At 41.7% G+C, this 21,303-nt stretch overlaps 1 protein-coding gene across 1 annotated transcript in view; it reads right to left on the minus strand.

Moving 5' to 3' along the window:
* The window catches only part of SMOC1 (SPARC related modular calcium binding 1), a 135,288-nt gene that overhangs the window by 64,536 nt on the left and 49,449 nt on the right, over positions 1–21,303 (minus strand). Inside the window, exons 3-5 of the mRNA XM_067295676.1 lie at positions 20,450–20,562; positions 9,651–9,750; positions 6,963–7,010 (exon numbers count right to left, since the gene is read on the minus strand). Coding sequence (XP_067151777.1) covers positions 6,963–7,010; positions 9,651–9,750; positions 20,450–20,562 — 261 coding nt within the window. The remainder of the gene's footprint in view (positions 1–6,962; positions 7,011–9,650; positions 9,751–20,449; positions 20,563–21,303) is intronic.

Here is a 21,303-nt window from a genome sequence, read left to right on the forward strand (position 1 = left end):
GATGTTATCTATTTAAAAATAAATGAATAATACAAGCAATCCAGATGAATTGTGCAGGCAGCACTGCAAATTTAGTATCTGCTAATGTTCTGCAAGAACTTCATTGTAAGATGGTGTCCACCAGTTAGAACCATCACCTGACTTCATACTGAACCAGTAAACTTGCATTTCTTTCACCTTGCTGTTGTGGGCCATAAGATATTTGTCTATGTTTCTTGGAGCTACCGTAAGCCATTAAAGATATCACAAAGCATTTTGCCATTATTTATCAGGTCAGAGAGGCAGGAATAATTGAGCATTTGCAGCTTGGCTTTTGCAATAGCACAGTTTTGTTTCAGATTCGATCACTACCTTGTTGAATCCAAGAAGTACAGGAGACCATAAGGACCAAAGTCTCAGGTTCAAGTTTTGGTCACATTTCTACTTGATAGCCCTGTCTACAGACTGGGACACTTTTGTTCTTGTCAAGATATTATCTGTCAGTACTTCTGAGACACACTAACCACCATGGAGGCAGAGCACTACTGTCCCTGTGAGCAGACAGCAGGTGAATAAGTGTCAGCTGCACCTGCTTTCTTACCACCAGCAGACGAAGCTTCCAGGTCTCCATGTACAAACGATTCCATTTATTTACATTAGCACAAGCTGTCCTCCACTTCAGACTGCCTGAGGAGAGCACTCACCCTTTACTGCTCAGCCTAATTACTGACTCAGACAAATGGCTCATTACCGATTCAAATTGCTCAGTCTACTGGCTGCGCAACTAGTCTATTAACATTTTCTAGAGGCAAGACCCTTGGAAACCAGCAGGAAAAAAGCCATGGAACGGGCCAACTTGCCCATGAGTGCAGCTGAGATTTTTCCCACATCCAAGTTCTCTTTAAGTCCATTTCTTAACGTTAAACCCACAAAAAGGAATCCAATTCGAGATGTTTAATTAACAGGAATTTTAAGTTATTCATCTTAGGTTCCTCAAATTGCTTCAGTATTTTCTTGTAGACTGCAAACTTACTGGCCAAAGCCTTTCATAACTCTGTACAAGTGCCACAGTACTGAATTCAATGTCTGCATATAAGATAGTAAGCATAAAACAATTTCATCCCCAGCTTTGCCTTTGCTGGGGCCACAGCATACATTCCACTAACATCACTGTACCTGCCCCAGGTTCAGGGAATTGAAAATTCTATTGCCAGCTATTCCAACAGGGAAACAAAGCTAGTCAAAACAGGCCTGGAACACTATACTCTGGTAAGAGAACTTATGAAGGAAAAAGGGAGTTTGTACTATTCAAGACTCCCTATATTGACTGACAGTTTATATTGACTGACACTGACAATCTATCCAGCCCTTTTGTTGCATTCTTTTAATCCCTGATTATAGAATTGGGCCTCCTTTCCTGCTTCCTTCACTCAATTGATTTAAAATGGTCTAAACACCTTTTGCACAATGTCCAGAACAGTTAACAACCACTAACAAACCACCATCCCAGCTTAGATCTTCTTCACTCATCCCTCCTCTAATCCCTCTCCCCACTTCTAATTCACTCAGTTTCCAGTTTTAAGCAAGACGACTGAGTGATTTTAAGGAGATCAATAACATGACTGCTTTTTACATCTCTTTCTCCTTACCAACCTATTTTTAAAGCCTGTTTAGTGACTGTGAAAGATGCTGCTCATGGCTGCAATATGCCAAATCTGCAGCTTTGAGCTCTTAAAGCCCCAACATACCACAGGAAAAAAAAAAGTTTTATTTTGTTTCACGTTTGCTTGTTTTGTTTCAAACCTGTGGCACAATTTCCCTCTGGCTCAAAAGCAGCATTCTGCATTCTCTAGGCAGGGAAGAAATCCAGTCACGCTGGCTCCAAGGATGCCTTTCAGTGCTTCTTAAAACATTAACAACTTCCCAGTGGGAGAGAGGGGGAGAGATCCAGCACTCTAGGGGACAGTGTGCGTCTTCCAAGTCTCTCAGGCCTTTCAAACTAAGCAGCAGCTGGAGTAAATTAGCACAAGAAGCTCCTTATGAGACAGGATTGTACAAGACACAAGCAAGAATAAGGAACAAATAGCAACAGAAACCTGCAGGTTATGGATATTCTAATCCCACACAACAATAACTGTATTCTCTGAAAAAGGTCCTGGGAACTTGTTCTGCACCAGGCTGAAGAAGAAGCAGTGTGTGTCAGCCTGGCTGTGCTACCTTATCTCCTAGATAAAGAGTGCTCTTCCTCATTTTCACTTAAAGGATTACTCAGTCCTCCTTGAAGGGGAAACCAACCAATTTAACAGAAAGGGTTTATAGTACATTAACTTAATATCGTGAACAAGCAAAGTCATTTGTTCAGTGTTTCACTCTTCTCATGTAACATAGCAATCAGCTGAGTGGCCCATTTGCATCATAAGGCTAGCTGCACAGAACATAATCAGTATGAAGGGCTGCTCAGCTGCCAGCCAGACATCGCCTGCTGACTGGCTATTCAGCAACAGCCCATAAGCTGCTGTTCCTGCACCACTGTGCTCCCAAGTTGGCCAGCACTCTTCGGGTAAGGATGCCAGGACAGAGGGTGCTGGAGAAACGCAGGATGCTGAGCAGTGTCAATCCAAGCACAGCTAGTAGTATTAAGATGGTTTGGAGCCTCATAGGCTTACCACAAAGACTTTCACCTCCCCTGTCCTCCCACCCCCTCAAGTCACCACACAGAGGCCAACACCTGCTGCAAGCAGGTCCTTTTCCTGAAGTTTGTAGAGCAGGAAAGAGCCTGCATGCTGATGCATTCTCCTTGAGCCTCCACCTGCTTAAGAACAGTGATGCATGGTACCTGCAAACTTCAAGGTCAGCCCAACAGGAATTAACACAGTGGCACAGACACTGTAGCTTGGGAAGGTGGGAGGGGAAAATAGGCAATATTCCCTCATCACTCCCCACCTTGCTAAGGTATGGACTGAGGTCTTTGGAAAACTTAGTCCTTACTACAGCACAGTGATGGGCACCATGCAAGAAAGGGGAGAAGTAGAGAGTTAGAGCCTGCTCTAAAGGGTTCGAGGAGAGGGCAATGACACGGGAAGGACAAAGACCTTACCAAGCTTCAATTCATCTATCTGACAAACTGTAGCCTGGGACAAACATTTGACATTGACGTGTGTTGCATTAGGGCACAAAATCTTGGAGATGAAAAGGGTGAGATGCCTTATACGGTCAGACTCCAGTGCTGCCACAACAACACATTTGAACTTATCTCCTTTATTCCAATACGAGAAGCAAACAGAATGCCAATGCCAAAATAATTTGACTGAAGAGGTAGTGTCAGCCACTTTTCAGGAGACAAATGGGCTGGAACAGACATCTGAATACTGAATAGGCAAAAGCAAAGCAACAGGATATTCCTTAGCAAAGGATGAAGCACAACAGATCTAGACTAGAATTCTTTTAAGAGTATCAAATAAAGAGCAGAAGGTCCAAAGGATTTTGAATCAGCTTTTGTCCATGGAAAAAAAAGTGATGATGAAATTTTAATATTTAATTTATCAGTTAGCATTTTCTGGCTCTGCCTGCGCAAGGCAGAATTTCAAATATACCCTTCACTACTAGCAGCATTCTTGACGTAGTCGCATTTTTCCACACTCGTCGTCCCACTCCCCCAAGCCTAACAGAATTGGGGCAAGAGGGACCAACCTGCAAACACTTAGTTTATATAAACTTCAACCAGGCTGAATTCAGCATAAGAGGAACAGCAGTAAATGTCTGAACTACAAGTTCATGCACCAAGTATATAATGGACAACCTGGGCTTCCATTCTACTACATAAGAATGTACCTCCTCCTTTCCAGGCACAGGTCTGCTCTGCATTCCAACAGCAGAGCATTTCTCAGACACAGAATAAACCAATACTTGCTATTTTGAAGTTTTAAGTTTGGTGCCAATTTGATTTGATTTAAATTTTCCTTACAGGGCAAACAGTATGAGTAACTGGCATTGCATCTTATGGTAATAGCAGCAGAGCTCTGGACAACCAGAGCACGGGATTTAAAAATAAAAAGCATTTCTTGCCAGCACTCTTGCCTGTTCTCTGCAGAAGGTTTCACTGAGCCACTTTTGGAACTACATGCCAAGCCACGTGACCAAAAAAGCCATTTCATTTTCTTTTCATCAGTAGTGAGAAAGCCTATGAAAGGCAAGTGCATGTTACTTCACACCATCTAGTGACCATAACCATTGACCTCCAGAAGCTAGGCCTACACAGGATGGAAAAGAGGCTAAACATTTGGAGAAAGACAGTTATTACTGACAACCAGCCCTTTTCTCCTTCCAGCATTAATTTGTCACTGCTGTAGGAGATATGCTAGCAAAATCTTCCCTTTCATTTCTTATATAATAGCTTAAGCCTACCCATCTGTACTGCTTCCTAGGTACAGCAGCCTCTGTCCAAAGAGCTGTTTTGCCCTAAAGACTTGAAAGGCACCAACATCACACAAAGTATATTAGCTTCATATTTTATATTTCTGTATGAATAGGACAAAGGAAATCACTTTTGAGAGTCTTAGCTACTCCTTTTCCTCCTGAGAGAGCCTTTCTGTGCCAGATAATGCTACTTGTCCCAGAGATGCTCATTCAGGGGTGGAAAGAGGAGTCTGCTGTGCAGGGAAAAGTCCAAAAGCTCCTAAGTCATATGGCAGGTGTCCAAAGTGATATCAGAAGCTTCCAAAATATGCCTGTACAACGAAAAGGTCATCACTGACCCAGTTCCTGCTGTATCCCTCCTCTTCCAACCTTTTTTCATCTTCTCGCAAAGAGCAATCTTTGCAGAAAGAGCCTGGACACTCAGCTAGAATGGACAGTTATATCCACGCTATCTAGCCACCAGCCTTCATAGAAGCCAGACCTCCAGAAAAACCCTTCAAAGTAGCCAGGCTGGCTGACACAATACTGGAGTTTTGAATCGAGGGAATGTAAGTCAAGAAAAAGCACTGACAAGGAAGTCAAATCCGTTTTTAGATTAGATATTCATCAGCAGCTGAAGTAGTAACGTTAGCTTCCTCAGATTTTAAACCAGATTTTATTTCAGCTTCTAAAAAACACTATTTTAAAAGGCATTTAGACATGTACAGACTATTTAATAATCACACACACAGATTTTTTCCAACACGATGGAGAAAGGCTGAAGTGGCTTGTGTGGAGGCTTCCAACAGACAGGAACAGAGCCAGAATTGGAGATAATGGGAAGTTTACATGATTTGCTTGAAGAATGCTAGCCCAAAGGGAAATATTTTCCTTTTCCTGACAGCTACTGCATAGGATGTTTCTGTGGCCATGTGGCCAAGCACACCATTCTCAAGACAGGATGCCAGAGGCAACACCAAGGAGAGTCAGTTTATATTACAAATTTTAGACTAATTTCATCCATTTACAGTTCTCTTTTTCTGTATATCCCAACCTCTTAGTTAATAAAAGGAGTGAAACGGAAAGACCAAGCTTATAAATTCTACCCTTTGCTCCTGTTCTGTATGGAATCCAGGGTCAGTTGCTTTTCATTCTAGCAGAACAGACCAGAACAACTCAGGTAAGAAGCCTGCAAACAACCCCCACTCAAAAATAATGCAGATTGCATGAGCTACTTGATTTGCCTGTACTTCAGGCTAGACTAGCAAGGATTGTATTAATAGAATGATAATGATGCATTCAAGTTCCAATTATACAGGTTGTCAGGTTTAACACATAATTACAGGTTTACAGAGACATGTCCTTACCTAAAATAAGAAACAGGTTTCAGTGTTCAGTCTTAACTAAGTATTTTTCCTTGTATCTTTCTTCTCCCTACTTTTTCCTAAGCTACCACACACGAACAATTGACTGGAGAGCAGACATGGAAATACGTTCAAAATACAGCACTGCCCTGAGCTCAACAATCTACAATTCCTTTTAAGTGTTTTCAGGACTTGATTGACAGTCCCAGCATGGAATATGTTTTTCAAATTAAGATTAGGCATCAAGGTAGGCATTTTCATGCATTTCAAAGTGCCAGGAGCACTTGAAGTGCCAGGAGGAGGTTTAGAGAGTTAACAGTAAAAATCCTGCTTCAGATACCAAAACAGGAACTTCTGCTGGTGTGAGTGAAGGCTGTTTCCTGGGAGGAGTGAGAATGCACTCAATGTAGTTTTCCTGCAGTAAGGAGACAAACTGAAAAGTTGACAGTGGAGGGGGAGAAGGGGGAGGACACGGTGGAAATTAGGGTGTGGAGAAGGCCTAAAGACAAACTTGACTCCTCAGTGTATACTCCAGCAGTCACCTCTCTCAAGACTTCAATGAATGCAGATCAGAGGACAAAGGGAAGGGCTACACATACATACCGGAAAAGGGGAGCAACACATCTAGTGCCTTGCTCAGGAAAGGCAAGGACTGAAAAAGAGAGTGAAAAATGAAGGAGGACCAATGCCTAATGCACAAAAGGGTGAGATTTTGGGAAGCACCCAGGCTTTGACTCTGCTCCAGCTGTCCAGAGGATTTTATGCAACACATACACACACATACATACATACACACACACAAAAAATCTTTCAGTGCATCTAAGGCCACAATCATGACATTGGCACTCCTGACTCCCAGTAACATACTAATCATACTGCTGGCCTCCCTACTCTCTAGGGATTTTACTGAGCAATGCTCAGTACTTAACATCAAGGTCAACAAGCAAAGATGTCTTGTATCAGCCATTCCTTTGGGAGGCTCTGCTTTCATATACTTCATCTCAGCTGTTGAGCGCAGAGCAGAGCACATAGTTTTGTACTCCACAGGGTGATGCATAAACAGACTTTCATCTTCTTTCTTCTGCTGATGGGGGAGGTCTAGAGGCACGTAAGCCTCCCACACATAGAGCTGTTTAGAAACCCAAGTTCTAGAGTTATCTCAAGGGACTTGGCAGGGCAACTGTTATTACAAAACAACTTGCTGGAGCACAGGACTCCACTCACCTTTCCTTCCTGAGTTAACCTGACTTGATGGTTTATCAGTTACAGAACCTAAAGGAAAAAAAAAAAAAGAGAGATCTTTTAAGGTGCTGCATGATCACACAAGACATGCAATCATATGAACACAATCAAAATTTCAACACACAAAGTGTCCGTTTTACTTGCCAACAACTCATTTTAGGATTCAGAAATCCTGTAGCTTCAACCAGCTAGGATAGCATAAGGACATTTTACGCACTAAGGATAGGGTCAGAGCAAACAAGAAATCTTTAGTAGATGGATCCAGTGATTTGAAAGAGCTCAGAGCAGTGCATTAGTAAGAAACATGGAATAAATTCAAGAGCAAGAAGGAAAAATAAAAGAGAGTCACTTCTTCCATTTGCAAATGTCAGGAAGATCAAAACCACGTGGGGAGAGTTTGTGCAGGCCATGCAAGGGGCAGAATTCTAAAGGCAAGGGATTAAGTGGGACAGAGTTTCCAGAAAATGAATTTCAACTAACCCCTGAACATCCCCAGCTGTTTGAAAAGGAACATAGGATAAGATCCAGCAGGTACTTGAATAGGACATATCTGCTGTTTCTTAATATGCACTTAAATCTTCATACAACTAACAGTCTGCATTTGTTTCTGCAGTTTGCTTCAGGGCTTTGTCAAGCAGTTTTCCATTAAAAGCAGAGTAGATAATAAAGGCTATTTGAACAAATCCATTATGGAAGTGTGAAAGTTTATGACAAACTTTTTTTTTTTTTGGAATAGCTTTATTCCCCAGAAACTGATTCTTCCTTGCACCCTTAGTAAGCTGTGCTAGTGAATTACAATGACTGATCTGTCAGGATATGTGGATCAAGTCAGTTCCAAAGGAGGCAGCTTTGACAGGCCTACTAGTCTGGTCCAGACAAACCCTATCCTAAAACTCTATTTCCTAGGCTCTTTCACTTGCAGATCAGTTGATCACAGATCTACAGCTGAATTAAAAGTAGGAAGTGCATAAGCACATACACTATTTCAATAAGTCATAAGTCTAAAACCTGTGTGTCCTACAAAACAAACCAACCAACCACAATAGTTTCCTAGTAACACAGGTTTATAAAAGGCTCAAAGATTAAAAGAACAAATCAGGAAAATACACCCTAAAACATGCCCTACCAAAACTATACACAGGGAACAGTGGAGAAAAGTCATATTCTAAGGCTTAAGCCAAATTAATGTAGCATTTTGCCTTGTGGAAAAACAGGATATTAGTTTTAAGTTTCCTTCCATGTACCACTGAAACATCTAGTGCCCCCTGAAACTACAGTATTTGACCCACTGGTCCTTGATAGTTCTCCAGCTCAACTCATGAACCCTCCTTCAAGTCACTATTTTTGCTCATTATCATGAATACAGCCAAGAGCTCTCCAAATAAGGCAAGGAGGATTAAAGAAAGAAAAGAAAAAAGTTAGATGGGAGTGTGGCAGCAGTCTAAAGGACAAATGGTGCAAGGTGTGAAAGGAGAAATGCATTAAATACCCTGGGAGTGCACACTGCAAGCATGAAGCCAGAGGCAGCAGCAGTCCCTACATGGCATAACTGAATGTGTTTGACACACACTCCTATGCCCACTCTCTTTCTTTTTTTTCTTTTGGGGGGCAGGGGAGGGGAGAGGCACTGGGGGCGCAAAATGCCAGTGCTGCACCTGAGTTCTGCCAAACATCACGAAACAGGTTCCCATCCTTCCTTGTGTCTAGTGTGCTACTGCCACAGCAGCTCTGCTCACAGCAGCTCATAGAGCTAAAAGCTACACTAGGAATCAGGGCCATACAGAAAGTCTAGAGCTTGCATTCCACCCCAAACTCATCCCATTTGGGCCCTGGGCTGCCACAGTGAATTGGGGGGGGGGGGGGGAGAAAAAGAGAAAAAGGGATGCCCAACATCAGCCTGCTTCAAGTACAGAAGAGGATGGATTTAGAATACCCGAGTGCAATGCTGACAGTTCAGTAAACCATAGAGCTACAGAAAGCAGTGTCAGACTGAGAGCACTGAGGCATCTCGCGTTACAAAACCAATGACCTAATAGTCTCACAACCTTCCTGTCCTGCCTCTGCACCTCCCTCATGTGAGCTGTAGCGCGAGTCCAGTGCTGTCCAGCCCCACAACACAAACAGGGGAATCCTGGAACTGAGCAGCATAACTAGAAGACTCAAATCCATTATAACAGCAGGACCCCAAATTTGGGGGCTAGCAACAATTTCCAGTTTCTCACAGAACAGCCTTACCGAAGTTTCAACTGAAGTCACTAAGCAAGGCAACATGATTTCATGGTCCACTTGATACAGCTCATGGAAAAGGATTAAAGTTACCCCAACTTTTATGGGAACCTCTTGATTTATATATATGGCAATACTGCTATTCTGGCTTAGCTACTGTAAGTTGTGGTTCCACTTTGTTTTCTTAGTGATTTTTTCCCAGTCAGCCTTGCAGGAGCGTCTGTAGCCTAACCGCAGGATGCAATGATACAGGGGACACAGACCAAGCTTCCTTGCAGGGTTCAAATGCAGGCAAGCAAACAGGGAAATACAAGCACAACTGCAATTTTAAACTGGGTAAACTGCTAGGTCACCTGAAAAGATTAAGCCCTCAGAACAGGACACATTCTCTCCATTCCCCTTCCATTACCAAATAAGTGTTTGTTGAAGCCACTCCCACAGTACCTGAACATACAGGAGTTTTGTTCTGTACAGAAGAGCCACTAATAGGCTTCCCATCAGGTGTCACACACCAGCAGTATCCAGTGTAGGTATGGCACTGCACCTGTTTGATAAAACAAAGAGCAAGGCATTTCATTTCTTGCTCTATCACCCACTATTTCTATTGTAACCCAGCATCTTGGTGGAAATCCCAGCTCAGAATCATCACAAACAAATGCTTCAGAGTGAGAAGGTCATGCAAAAGAGCATCTTTGACTTAGGTAGATGTGGTTTTAACAGACTTTCTTCCTACACACACACACACACACACACAGAAAGATTATTTCTTCTACTCCAACCCCATTAGCTGCTTTCCAACTCAGGATACAAAAGTAGTTACAGATAATCAGCTGAGAACACTTCAGTTTGAGTTTGCAGCAGCTGTGTTTCATCTTTTTCCACCATTTTCTAGATCCTATTTACTATTCACCATTAAAAAATTTCTCCTTGGATTCCCAGTGCATCCCAGCTGGGCTGAGGAAAGGCCACCCCAGCCCCTGATTCCACAACCAGCGTTTGAGAAGAGCATTCTGTGGGCATTTTGAGAACATTTTGTTCAGTGAACATGGCAGAAAAAATGGAACACTGCCTTATTATGATAACATACCTTCTCCAGATAGATCTGAGTTCTCCCGGCCCCACGTCAACTCAGGCAGCAGGAGCAAGATCCAACATGCTTGCTCTTCACATATTGATAAGGACTTAAGAACATTTGATGAAGGCCATAAGAAGCCAAAAATACACAGCATAAGATTAATCTTGCTTAACTTTAAAGCTCTGCATCTGAACGAGATGTCTAGAATTGCCCAGTTCTTTCCATCACCATGAAGGGAAACCACAGGGAGTAGTTCAACTGTGGACCTCTAAAGTAAGAAAAGACGGATCCTGATCTAGCAGACTCTTCTTAGTCATGCCCATGCAGATACTATTTCAGTGGCATTATAGTTCCATCCAGTTTAATAAATCCTCTAACCATAGCCTTTGCCTCAGCTTTCACAAAATGATCAGCATTTGGGTGAAATTCAGGATGCCTTCTGACTTCCCTTAAGACAAAAGTAAACAATCATGATACAGATATCTGTATAAACACTAACAGTTTCAGAAACACTTTCCAGCAAACATACCTTCAGCTATGACCGAGTCTGCACGCAGGACTTCCAGGATCTTGAAATAGTATAGAAATGCCTACATTACTAAAAACTAGAGCTGGCTCCATCTACTCAGTTTTCAAAAGAGTCATGAAGTAAGATCATTTCAGAAACTACCTTTTTATTTTACTTTCAAATTGGATTCTGCCCATTCTCTGATTTTTTCTGAGCAAGTTCACTGAAGCTGACTTCCCATTCCAATCTTTTCCACACAGAAGAGCGATGAGGTGTTTGTCCTATTCCCTTCATTTCGGATCCTTCAGAGCTAGACCAGGTATTCCCCCTTGCTGACAGCTGGCTCCAATTCCCAAAGGCAGCAGAGCTTGTTCAGAGGCTTTATGATGGTCTTTTTAAAGGCTCTGAATATCACCTAAGACGTGATCTAAGAGCAAATATAACACAGCATCACGTGTTTATCTTGGGTTTTACTAACCTGCAAAGCAATCATTTTGCCTCGAGCCAAGTTCACATTTAGTTGCCAAAACCAACAATAATCTCATGTACTCATGTTTCTAGAGTCACTGTCACTGCTATCCGAACACTTTCACTTTTATTCTCTCAATACACCACAAAATTGATTGCAAATTACTCAAAAGCACCATGAATATAATTAGTGATTAATCAAGCTGCAAAATATTTCTTATTGCTCAGTCTAATCAATGGAACATTCAAAACAAGTGTGATGGAACTGTTTGGGTTTTTGTGTTTAGTGTTTATTTTTGCTGATCACATGCACATTGTTGCATACTCAAGAGCACAAGAAGTTGTCTTCATGTCCAAAGCATCAACTGTAAAAATCTTACCCACAGGTTAAACTATATTCCAGGACAGGAACTCATAGGGCAAGACCATTCCATGTTACTTTACAGAAAAGTATTTGTCTGTATTTTGCACCACTTTTTCAGAAAAAAGCCATTATACACCCCAGCATTTGGGCACAAATGTTTTACAAAAAAATACAAAGTGCACTTGTTTAATTATATATTTGCACTCTTTCTATGCAGTAATATGTAAAAACATACATGCATCACCTACTTTTGGAACACCTGGTGTACCCAGGTCATGATAGCCCTTCAGCCAAACCTTCAGAAAACAACAAAGTACAAATTTCATGACAAAGTGCTCCAAGAAATATATCGACATAAGTTTAGGATAGACGCATTAGCCAAGAGCAAGTTATGCAGCTCATCCCAAGGGAGAGCTGCCAACTACATACCATTCAATTATGTAACTCAAGCCCATCACACTCATAAAATCTAAGTAATTTTGTGAGCAATGAAACTAATGAAGTCTGGTCTTCCATGGACAGATATCCCATGGCCCCTTCTTCCCTCCCCACCCCATCATAAAAAACAAGCAATAAGTCTCAGATTGCCAGCACTTTCACATCAACCAAATGTTCTATTGCAGCACAAAAGAACTTTCCTACTGTGGATAACAGTAGCTGATGTGGACTCAGCCCTTACTCTTTCATTCCTAAAGACTAGGCAACTACCCACAAAGAACAGACACTTCAGAAACCTCAAAAACCATTGCAGTTGACTTTCCTGAATGTCTTCATGTTGGGAGATGCTTACAGTCTAGGGAGTTTGCAGCATTAAGACTGAAAAAAGGACCTGGTGTATTTTTTTTAATCAATTCCATAGCTCTGCTATGGCTTGGAAAAAGTTGAAGATACCAGCTGATTCAGTATCATTTCTAAAACTACACAGAGCGTTTACAGTGTCAGCTATTCCTCAGAGACTAACATCTTCCACAGCTCCTGTAGCAAGGAATCTTGAAAAATCACGACTTTTTACTATTTCCAGTGAACTTGGATTTAGGTTTTATTATGCTAAATCCGCATTTACATTTTCTGCCTGAAATTCAACCTCTTTCTTATCCTACTCCCAGAGTAGCAAAATTATTAAATACTGCTATAGTCAGAAGAGTGATCATGTGAAAGTGACGCCAATTTACTGCACAAATCTAATTCTTAGCTATTTGGTTTCTTATTTGGGATTTTCCAAAAGGCTTTTTTTCTTTCTTTCTTTAAACAAAAGTGAGTTCAGCTCCTCCTTGTCTGCTCTCATTAGCCTCACAAAGCTAAGTATTGTGTCAGGGAAAGGCATTATCAATTCTTCAAACAAAATAAACTTGATCGCTAAGTGAGTTTCAGGTACAGAATCCTTGCTACTGGTGGAAAGGCACACCACAGATATAGCTTGACATCTCCAATTAACATACGGCTGTCAAACAGCTGAACATTTTAAGTTATAACACGGAATCAAAGAAATAAAACCTGCAAAGCATTGTGGGTTTTTGACTGATTCCCCATTAACAGCTACACTTTCAAAAATCAAAGTGTAGTTTGAAGTCCTGTAGCACCCGAATCTGTGATTATGCAGGAAGACGCAGGAAGACAATTTCTACTTTTTAGGAGTAAGGGATATATCCTCTCAATTATGCCACAACTGAAGGATGAAAAGCATGAGGGACATATCCAACAAAAATTGCTCTGTCACCATTGCCCAAATTAAGAGCGTGACAGCTGCTCCTCTGTTCCCCGCATTACAACGTGTGAAATCAAACAGCAGCTAACATGCTACCAACTGAATGAACCTCTTTCCTCATCACATTCATTAAAATATGAAAACATTAAAACTACAGTCACTGGCAGGCTCCTCTGCCTCTTAATTCTTGAGAGAAGAGGCTGCCATTGTTGGGATTTCTTCAATATCTCGCTGTCAATGCCAGAATCAGATTCCACAGTAGTCCAAAACTTCTCAACAAGCTAGTTGGATCATCCGTTTACAGCCATTTGACATTTGGGCTCGTTTCCAAAAAAAAGAAAACTGGAAGTGGGAGAAAAGTTGTATGAACATGTATGAAGGAGATAGCAGGGGTAAAACAGTAATTCTGTGATGGCTGAAACCAGTCTCTATGGTTATAGAAAGCTGGAGCTTGCTGTAAGAGGCTTGATGGGGTCTTGGACAAGCACTGCGCTGAACACAATAACAACAACATTCAGACTATTCTGTAAATGCTGTTCAGACAAAGAGTTTGATAAAGGATTCCTATCCAATGGCAGCTCAGAGAAAAACAAATGTTTCCTGGCTTCTTTAATAATGGAGGGTGGAGAGGAGAAGGGAAGAAGAAAAACACTCCTTCTGCATTCAAAACAATATTTCAGAGGAGAAAAAGAAAACATTTTCAGTTTTGGAAGGAGGCTGCTGAGGGTGAGGGCACACAGCCAAGCCACTGCCTGCACTCACAGGGTGTGTGGCAGGCACCAAAGCCTATTTGCATTCAGTTTCTACTTGTAAATACTGTAAAAACGACTAAATAAATTATCAAAAACCAGTAGGTCCTCTGGCAGACAGCAGGAGCAACAGAGATTCACATGAGAACTCTTTAATCATGCCTTTTATTTTTCAAGCTATTGAGGCTCATCTAGAATGTCCTCTAGTCCCAAATTAGTGGCAGATAATCTGCACACTGGCCTGATGGCTATTTATCCTTCTCTAAGCGGTGACACCTCTGTTCTAGTTTAAATGTCTTGCTGTACCACACAGACCCTGGATCTTGTTGTACTCTTTCTGCTACATCAAAAGTTAGCCAACTATCATCAGAAGCCTGCCTTTCCTCTATAGACAATTTTAGGAAACTATCAATCAGTCTGCATCTTAAGTTCGAGCTCCCTCAGAATTGCTTTTAAAACCTGAAATCCTTCTTGTCACTTTTTTTTTTTTTTTAAATGTTCTCTGCTCACATTTAATTCTTCCCAATGACATTGTACAGACACAAATATTCCTGTGAGGGCACAGCACCCACCTTCCTCACACCTATGCACCAGTCAAGAAATGCTTGCTCCACAGAAATTTTTCACTATTACTATAACCAGGGACAGAAGTGATTTGTGGTGAAAGAATCCTAGCCATGTTCTAGGGTATTCCCAACACAAACATTTTGGCACAGATACCATTTTTAACTCAGAAAAGGGACTCCTGAGCTAAATGCACATGGGACCTCTGCTTCAGGTGCAGAAAATGACCCTTAAAATTAGAAAGGAATGATCTTACCTTGTCCCATTCCATAAAGGATGCCCATTCTCGTTTTAAGAGTCTCTTCCTTTGCTCTCTTGACTGGTACTTCCTTGAAGAAATACTGTATATAATTTGAGTTGCCACCTCCTTACCATGGGTTATCTTTAGTTCAATGTACAGATGGAAGGCAAAATGAAATCTGGAGGAAGAAGGTGAGTTCACAACTAGCAGGCAAATTCTGGTATTTACAAAGAGTTCCAGCTATTGTCTTTTACAGAAGGGATGTCTTCCCATAATCAAAAAAGCCAGAACTATCTACTGATTGAAGTCCAGATTCCTTATGAAGGAACAGTTTCTTTAATTGAGTGAGTGTGCTCCTCCCTTCCAAAAGGAGAGGTAAGTCCTTGAGAGCTTAATATTGCTAGAGTACAAGCACTGAATAATGGAATAATATACAGCTTCCAGGGAATGTGGGACATGTCTACACAATGCCACGCAGCACTCCACTGCATTAAGGAATGAGTTTCTAAGTCTGTTCAGCATCATGCTATTGTAACCCATGCAGAGAGACAGACTTAGATTGTGAAACGGCACTGAATGCTAACAGAGTGTCTCCCACTTTTGCAGAAAGATGTCTGTCTGTGGGGCTTAGGAGAAAGTAGGACTGACGGTACCTTGTACAAGGATTAGTGCATCACAGAATGAAACTATTGCTATAGGCCATGATACACATTACTCTCTCCAACCAGACTTACATTGTCAGATGTTAGAGTGTTCTGAAAGCTGTCTGATTTCTGTCTGATGATGAAAAACAGCTACTGACCCCATCATCAGAAGACAAGTGTGACTGATGCACTCGCTGTAAGAGAAATCTCAGTGCTGCATAACAACTGCATCACTGCAACACAGAGTCCTAAACTCAAAGAAACTCTCCAAGGAGAATATTGATCTCAGCTACTTGCATGTGAACTTGCAAAGAAAAGAAACCAAAGCTAGACAAGTGGAAGGAGGTGGCAAAAAGCAAGACACACCACAAAAAGCCACACAAGACTACATTGCCAAAGAAGGGTTGAGATTATACATGTTCATAATCATCTGTCTGAAACTGATGCTGTTTAAAAGCTCAACAACCTTTTCTAAAAAACTCCTTGGGGGAAAACTGTGAAGAATGCAAGTCTCTCAGCCCATGGCAACAAACTCAATGGCACTAAGCAGCAAAAGAAAGTGTGCAGATTACCCAATACAGCCTGTTGTTTATGAAGAACAGATCACAGCAGGTTAAGTGCAGCATGGAAAGGGAATGGCATTTATGCAAAATACAGCATAATAACAAAAAGGAGAGAGTGAGTCTTGGATACAGAAACTGGTTTTAGCAATGTACAATTCTGCACAACAGTATGCGACCTCAGTTATATACGATTAATCAAATTACTTATATCAAACAAGCACTCTTATGTTGTGAATAACTTGCATTTTAACCCACAGTAATATAACCATGCAGATAAGTGCAGACAGCCTTTCTTATAGGAAGTTGTATTCCCCACACAGGACTGAAATGCAAAGAAATAGCCCTGCTCCATTTTCTAGAACAGTTCATCAGGTCTGCTCTCACTTACTGTCATCCCGTCATGCCTGCCATGCCACCACCTCTTCTATGCTGCAAATCCATGCTACATTTTTAGATGTACAAGCAGTATCAAAAGGGGATTTGAAGAGATCTTTGCAATACATGAACTCCTAGAATAAAGCAAGCAGCTGATGTGGTGCATAAAAACAGTAATGGAAAACGCTAATTTGACAGGTGCCTGTTCCCCTTGATGCAGTACACAAAACCCATTATGACTAGCCCTGCCTAGGAAAATTGGCAATCCAAGCAAGAGAGCCAGTGGAACACTTTTTTTTGTTCTAGATTTGCAGACTATGAAAAGAGAGATTATACGTGTGCTCAAGACATACGCAATACCTCTAAGCAGGGTTTAAATGCAAACCAAACTAAGGTCTTTGCCCTCAGGCCATCCTCCCTTTTACTTTTACCATTGTTAACACATCTAACTGTCCGGTCTCAGAGTTGGTTTTACTGCAGGGAAGCAGGAGGAAATAAGGTGATTATGGTCTCCCCTCATTTGCTACCCGCAATGCAGTACATGTCACAGAACAGCAGAGTAGCTATGTTGTGTTCACAAGCCATCAGTCCTCTCCAGTCAATGGTGGATTCAGCCCCAAAACTCATGCAGTTTTGTACTGCACGCAATTCTAAGAGGTGGTAAGAACAGACCTGAGCATCTTAGAGGAACAGCCTCACTTAATGCTTACACACGTGATTGCAATTGGCTTCTAATTGACAGGATGATGACAAAACACAAAATCAACAGTCCAATCTGGTCAAGATCAACCAGATTCTGTGAAGAGACTGTTACACTACCAAATGCAGTTTCCAAACGAGCACTGTTCATGCTTTTCACTCCTGAAAAATTCAAGAATTTCCAATAATTATGAGACGAAACCCCAGACCTTTTGAAGTCTGATGAGAAGGAAGATTATTTGGGCCCTATAACCTACTGTGTATGCATCTACAACAGAGGCTTAGCTTTGGACCCAGGTCAGCTCAAGATAGGTCATCCACATTCTAGGTTAGTGCTATAACAATTCAGACATTTGATACTCTACATGTGTGCATACATCTTTCTCTCTCTTTCCTCTCTGATCAGAATTTTTCTTTTACCCAAAAGACTTCTCCAAAATAAAATTTGCTCAGAATGTTTCTATAAATCTGCATGAGGGTGGAGAGGAAGGGATGAGTTGTTGAAAAAACGTCCCTAACCAATTCTAAGTACAGGGTATATTCTGAAATGGGTGGGTCTGCTTAGATTTTTGTTGAGATGGGGATTCAAAGTTGAAAAGCATGGTGGGTATTGCTCCTAGAAACTTTGTCCAGAGATGTTGCTCTGTTCTGGACTCCCAATAGGGATTTTAGATTCTGCATGGAGCTACTCTCCAGGTATCAAACCAGAATAAACTGGTAACAGCACAGAGCTGACTTCAGCAAGGCCTCAGACATTTCACAAAACTGGCCTAGGTGGCTTCTCTGCAGAAGAGAACCTGGAGGTGCCAATTCGCAGAATCACAGAATGACAAAATGGTTGATGTTGGAAGGGACCTCTGGAGATCATCTAGTCCAACCCCCCTGCTCAAGCAGGATCACCTAGAGTACATTGCCCAGGTTCTGTCCAGACAGCTTTTGAATATCTCCAAGGAAGGAGACTCCACAACCTCTCTGGGTAACCTGTTCCAGTACACTCACAGTAAAGAAGTTTTTACTCATGCTCAGACAAATTCTCTGGACAGGAGATGCAGCACCCAGATGACCCCCGCCAGACCAGATCTAAGTTGCTGGAAGCAAAACTAGTTTAGACTGTTCACCAACATTCTGATTTTTAATCACCCTTTCAAATCAAAGTTAAATTAATTTAGACCAGAAGCTAAAAGAAACATTTGTCTCAAACACAGGTTGAAACCTGTTATCTTCCTCAGACACTGTTTTCCATTCACATGTTACGTGGGGACAACGACCTTAAATGCTGCAATACAAATGATGAAACTGGTTCCTGAGGTATGTGGAACACGCTCATTATCATCCAGGGAATGATATGAACTTCAGTTAATGCCATTTACAAAGGAATTGCAGGCTTCCTTCCTTATGCCAGGTAAAACAAAAGCATTTTGGTGTTCATAGATCTGTTTTAAAAAGGACCGAATGTAGGAAGAATGTGAAATATCGCTTGGCTTCCAGCTCAGAACACACAAGTTTTGTAAGCGCTTTCATGCTGCTCCTTCACTGAAAACACTGGCAACCCATATCAGCCAGGGAATGTGCAGAAAAGCAGCCCATCAACTGCTCAACAACCCAGACACTAGCACCAACCTACCAAATAAAGCTTTCTTTCAGTTTCATCAGCTGCACTCTCATTCCAGCTTATTAGTATAAAAGTTTCACTTGCACCCTATACTTTACCCTCCAACATGTGATGGACTGCTGACAGGAGACATATTGAAGTGTCAGCTTTCCTTCCCCTTTTCTCCTTGAACTATAAAGCTCAACACAGAACACTTACCTCCTCTCTTACCCCCCACTTTCCCAAGATGGTCCACACTGTACACAAATAGGATGCTGCTCCAAAGTAGTATGCAAAGAAGTTGGCAGGACAGATAAAACTTTTCCCACCTCACTATAAAAAACAAAAAAACAAAACAAAAACACTCCTACACACCAGATGATAATGGCAGGGTAAAGCTGGGGAGAATAAAGATTTTTGGTGGGTTATCACAAAAAAATAAAATAAAAAAAAAATAACACACACTTTCCTCTCCTCTTCCCCCAGGCATCACAAAGCATTTGAACAAGCCCCAAAGCTTCTAGTCTTTCTCATCTTTTTGAAGCAATATTGATTATATTTTGGATTTTCTTTTTTAACCTTCAAAAGAATTTGCAAACAACAACTAATGAATCCTCAAATTTCTCTGAGGCACAAGATCTCTAAAACAGTGTTAGATATATGGAAGCCTATGGAAACTAAAGCCAAGAGGTTGCATGATTTACCCAAGCCCACAAATCTGAGGTTACAGGGGATGCCAGATTTTGGCTTTCGAGACTTGCACCAATTGAACAGACAACATACCTCTTACCTGCTAGGTAACTGCACATGGGCCACTTGACACTATTCAGTATGTTTGTAGTAAGACAGCCAAGTATCAATATTCATTTCTACCCTGTCTTGACAAATTACTCTTCCTCCCAAAATCTCCTTCATGATTGCTTTCCTTTTGCCACAACTACTTAAACTTCTTTGGAATTCTGTAGGACTGCTCCCAACTCATGAAGGCTGCTCAGTGGCCATGACTGACTATTCATTTTACATAAATCTTAAAGGCCAACAAACCATGAGAAACATATATGCTTCCTCTGCTATCCCTGCCTGAAGTAACTGTTTCTCAGGAGAAGCAGCATTATGAAACAGTCTACAATCCCAGAATATCATTTAGTTCCAGCAAGTGAATACTACAGAATCAAAAACCCAAAGAAATCTCATGACCAGTCTTATCATCTCCATTTCAGGCTCCCAAAGCATAACGGGGAATAGCACAGGAAGCAAGAGTCTGTCACTAACAAGTGCTGTGCAGAGGTAAGAGGCTCAAAAGACAGCTCTAGGGAGAAGCTCTCTTTTGCTGGGATAGATGAAGCACAGGTAACAGCAGTGGAAGCCAGCCTGTTCTCTGTGAGCCACAATGCTGTTTGCAGCTCATCTCCAGAAAACACTTGGCTTCCCCTGCAACTTCTAGCAAAGATGACACATTTTCTATGCTATGCTGGAGGTGGATGCCAATACACATGCATATGTGTCTTTTAAGGTACATATTGTGACTAAATCAAAATTTCCACTTGATTAAACAGTCCTCAGTTTGCAACACCTTCACCTCAGTAAGTGAACCTGAGTGTGTACCTGCACTACTATCCTCACTGAGCTTACCCCTTAACAGCAAATCTCTTGCAGCCACTGAGAACCTGGCTGATAGAGGCCAATAGACATTTTACCTGTGTGAATGATCCATCCTCATTGCATTCTGGGATGAAGACTGCTTCCTGGGGCTTCTTTGCCTGTTCCAGTGCTTGAGCTCTCTCTAATCGACACTTGCTTTGGCCAGCATCTACAAAGACAGAAGCAAAACACGCTCAGATTGCAAATACAATTTGGCCTCTTCAAAAGCTACCAGATGCACTGTGCAGCTGGGAAAAAAAAAACAAAGAAATGCAAGGCATCAAGGACCATTACCTGCACATTAAAAAGGCAGCTGTGAGTTAGCACTGCCTGGGTTCATGTTTGTTTTTGGGACTGTCAATCAAGCTATGAGCTAGTTCAATGAAGAGCTGGCTAGGTCATCCAAAGGCTCTGGAGGTTTCTTCCAGCAAGTGCAGGAGCACAAGCTCCACGCAGTGAAAGGTCTTCCTGGAGGGAGTTACGTTAGTGCTAGGTATTAACAGTCTGAAACCAGATGGTTGAGCATCAGCCCACTAATTCAGGCCCAGAAGTGAGCAATATGGAAGCAGGAGTCCCTAAACAAAGTTTCTTCCCTAAGGAAGTCTCCCAGTAAGATGCTAACATAACTAGTCACCCCCCTGAACTTCCACCTTCACAAGGTAGATGTGACACTGTCTGTGAGTCACCTTTCCTGAAACCCCAGCTCCCATGTCTAGCCCCGATGGATAGGGCCAGACATACACTACACTTCCTTATATCAGTTACTCACTTTGCTGCCAAGGAAAAACATTTGCTCTGTGAGCAGACCTTGAAGGGGTTAAGATCTCAGCTCTGCATCCATTTCAGATGATGCTAGCATCTAACATGACCTTAAACCCCTTCCAGGTCCAGCTAACTGTTACAGAACATA

Source organism: Apteryx mantelli, chromosome 4 (genome assembly GCF_036417845.1).
Source record: "Apteryx mantelli isolate bAptMan1 chromosome 4, bAptMan1.hap1, whole genome shotgun sequence".
In the NCBI taxonomy this organism is placed as follows: Eukaryota; Metazoa; Chordata; class Aves; order Apterygiformes; family Apterygidae; genus Apteryx; species Apteryx mantelli.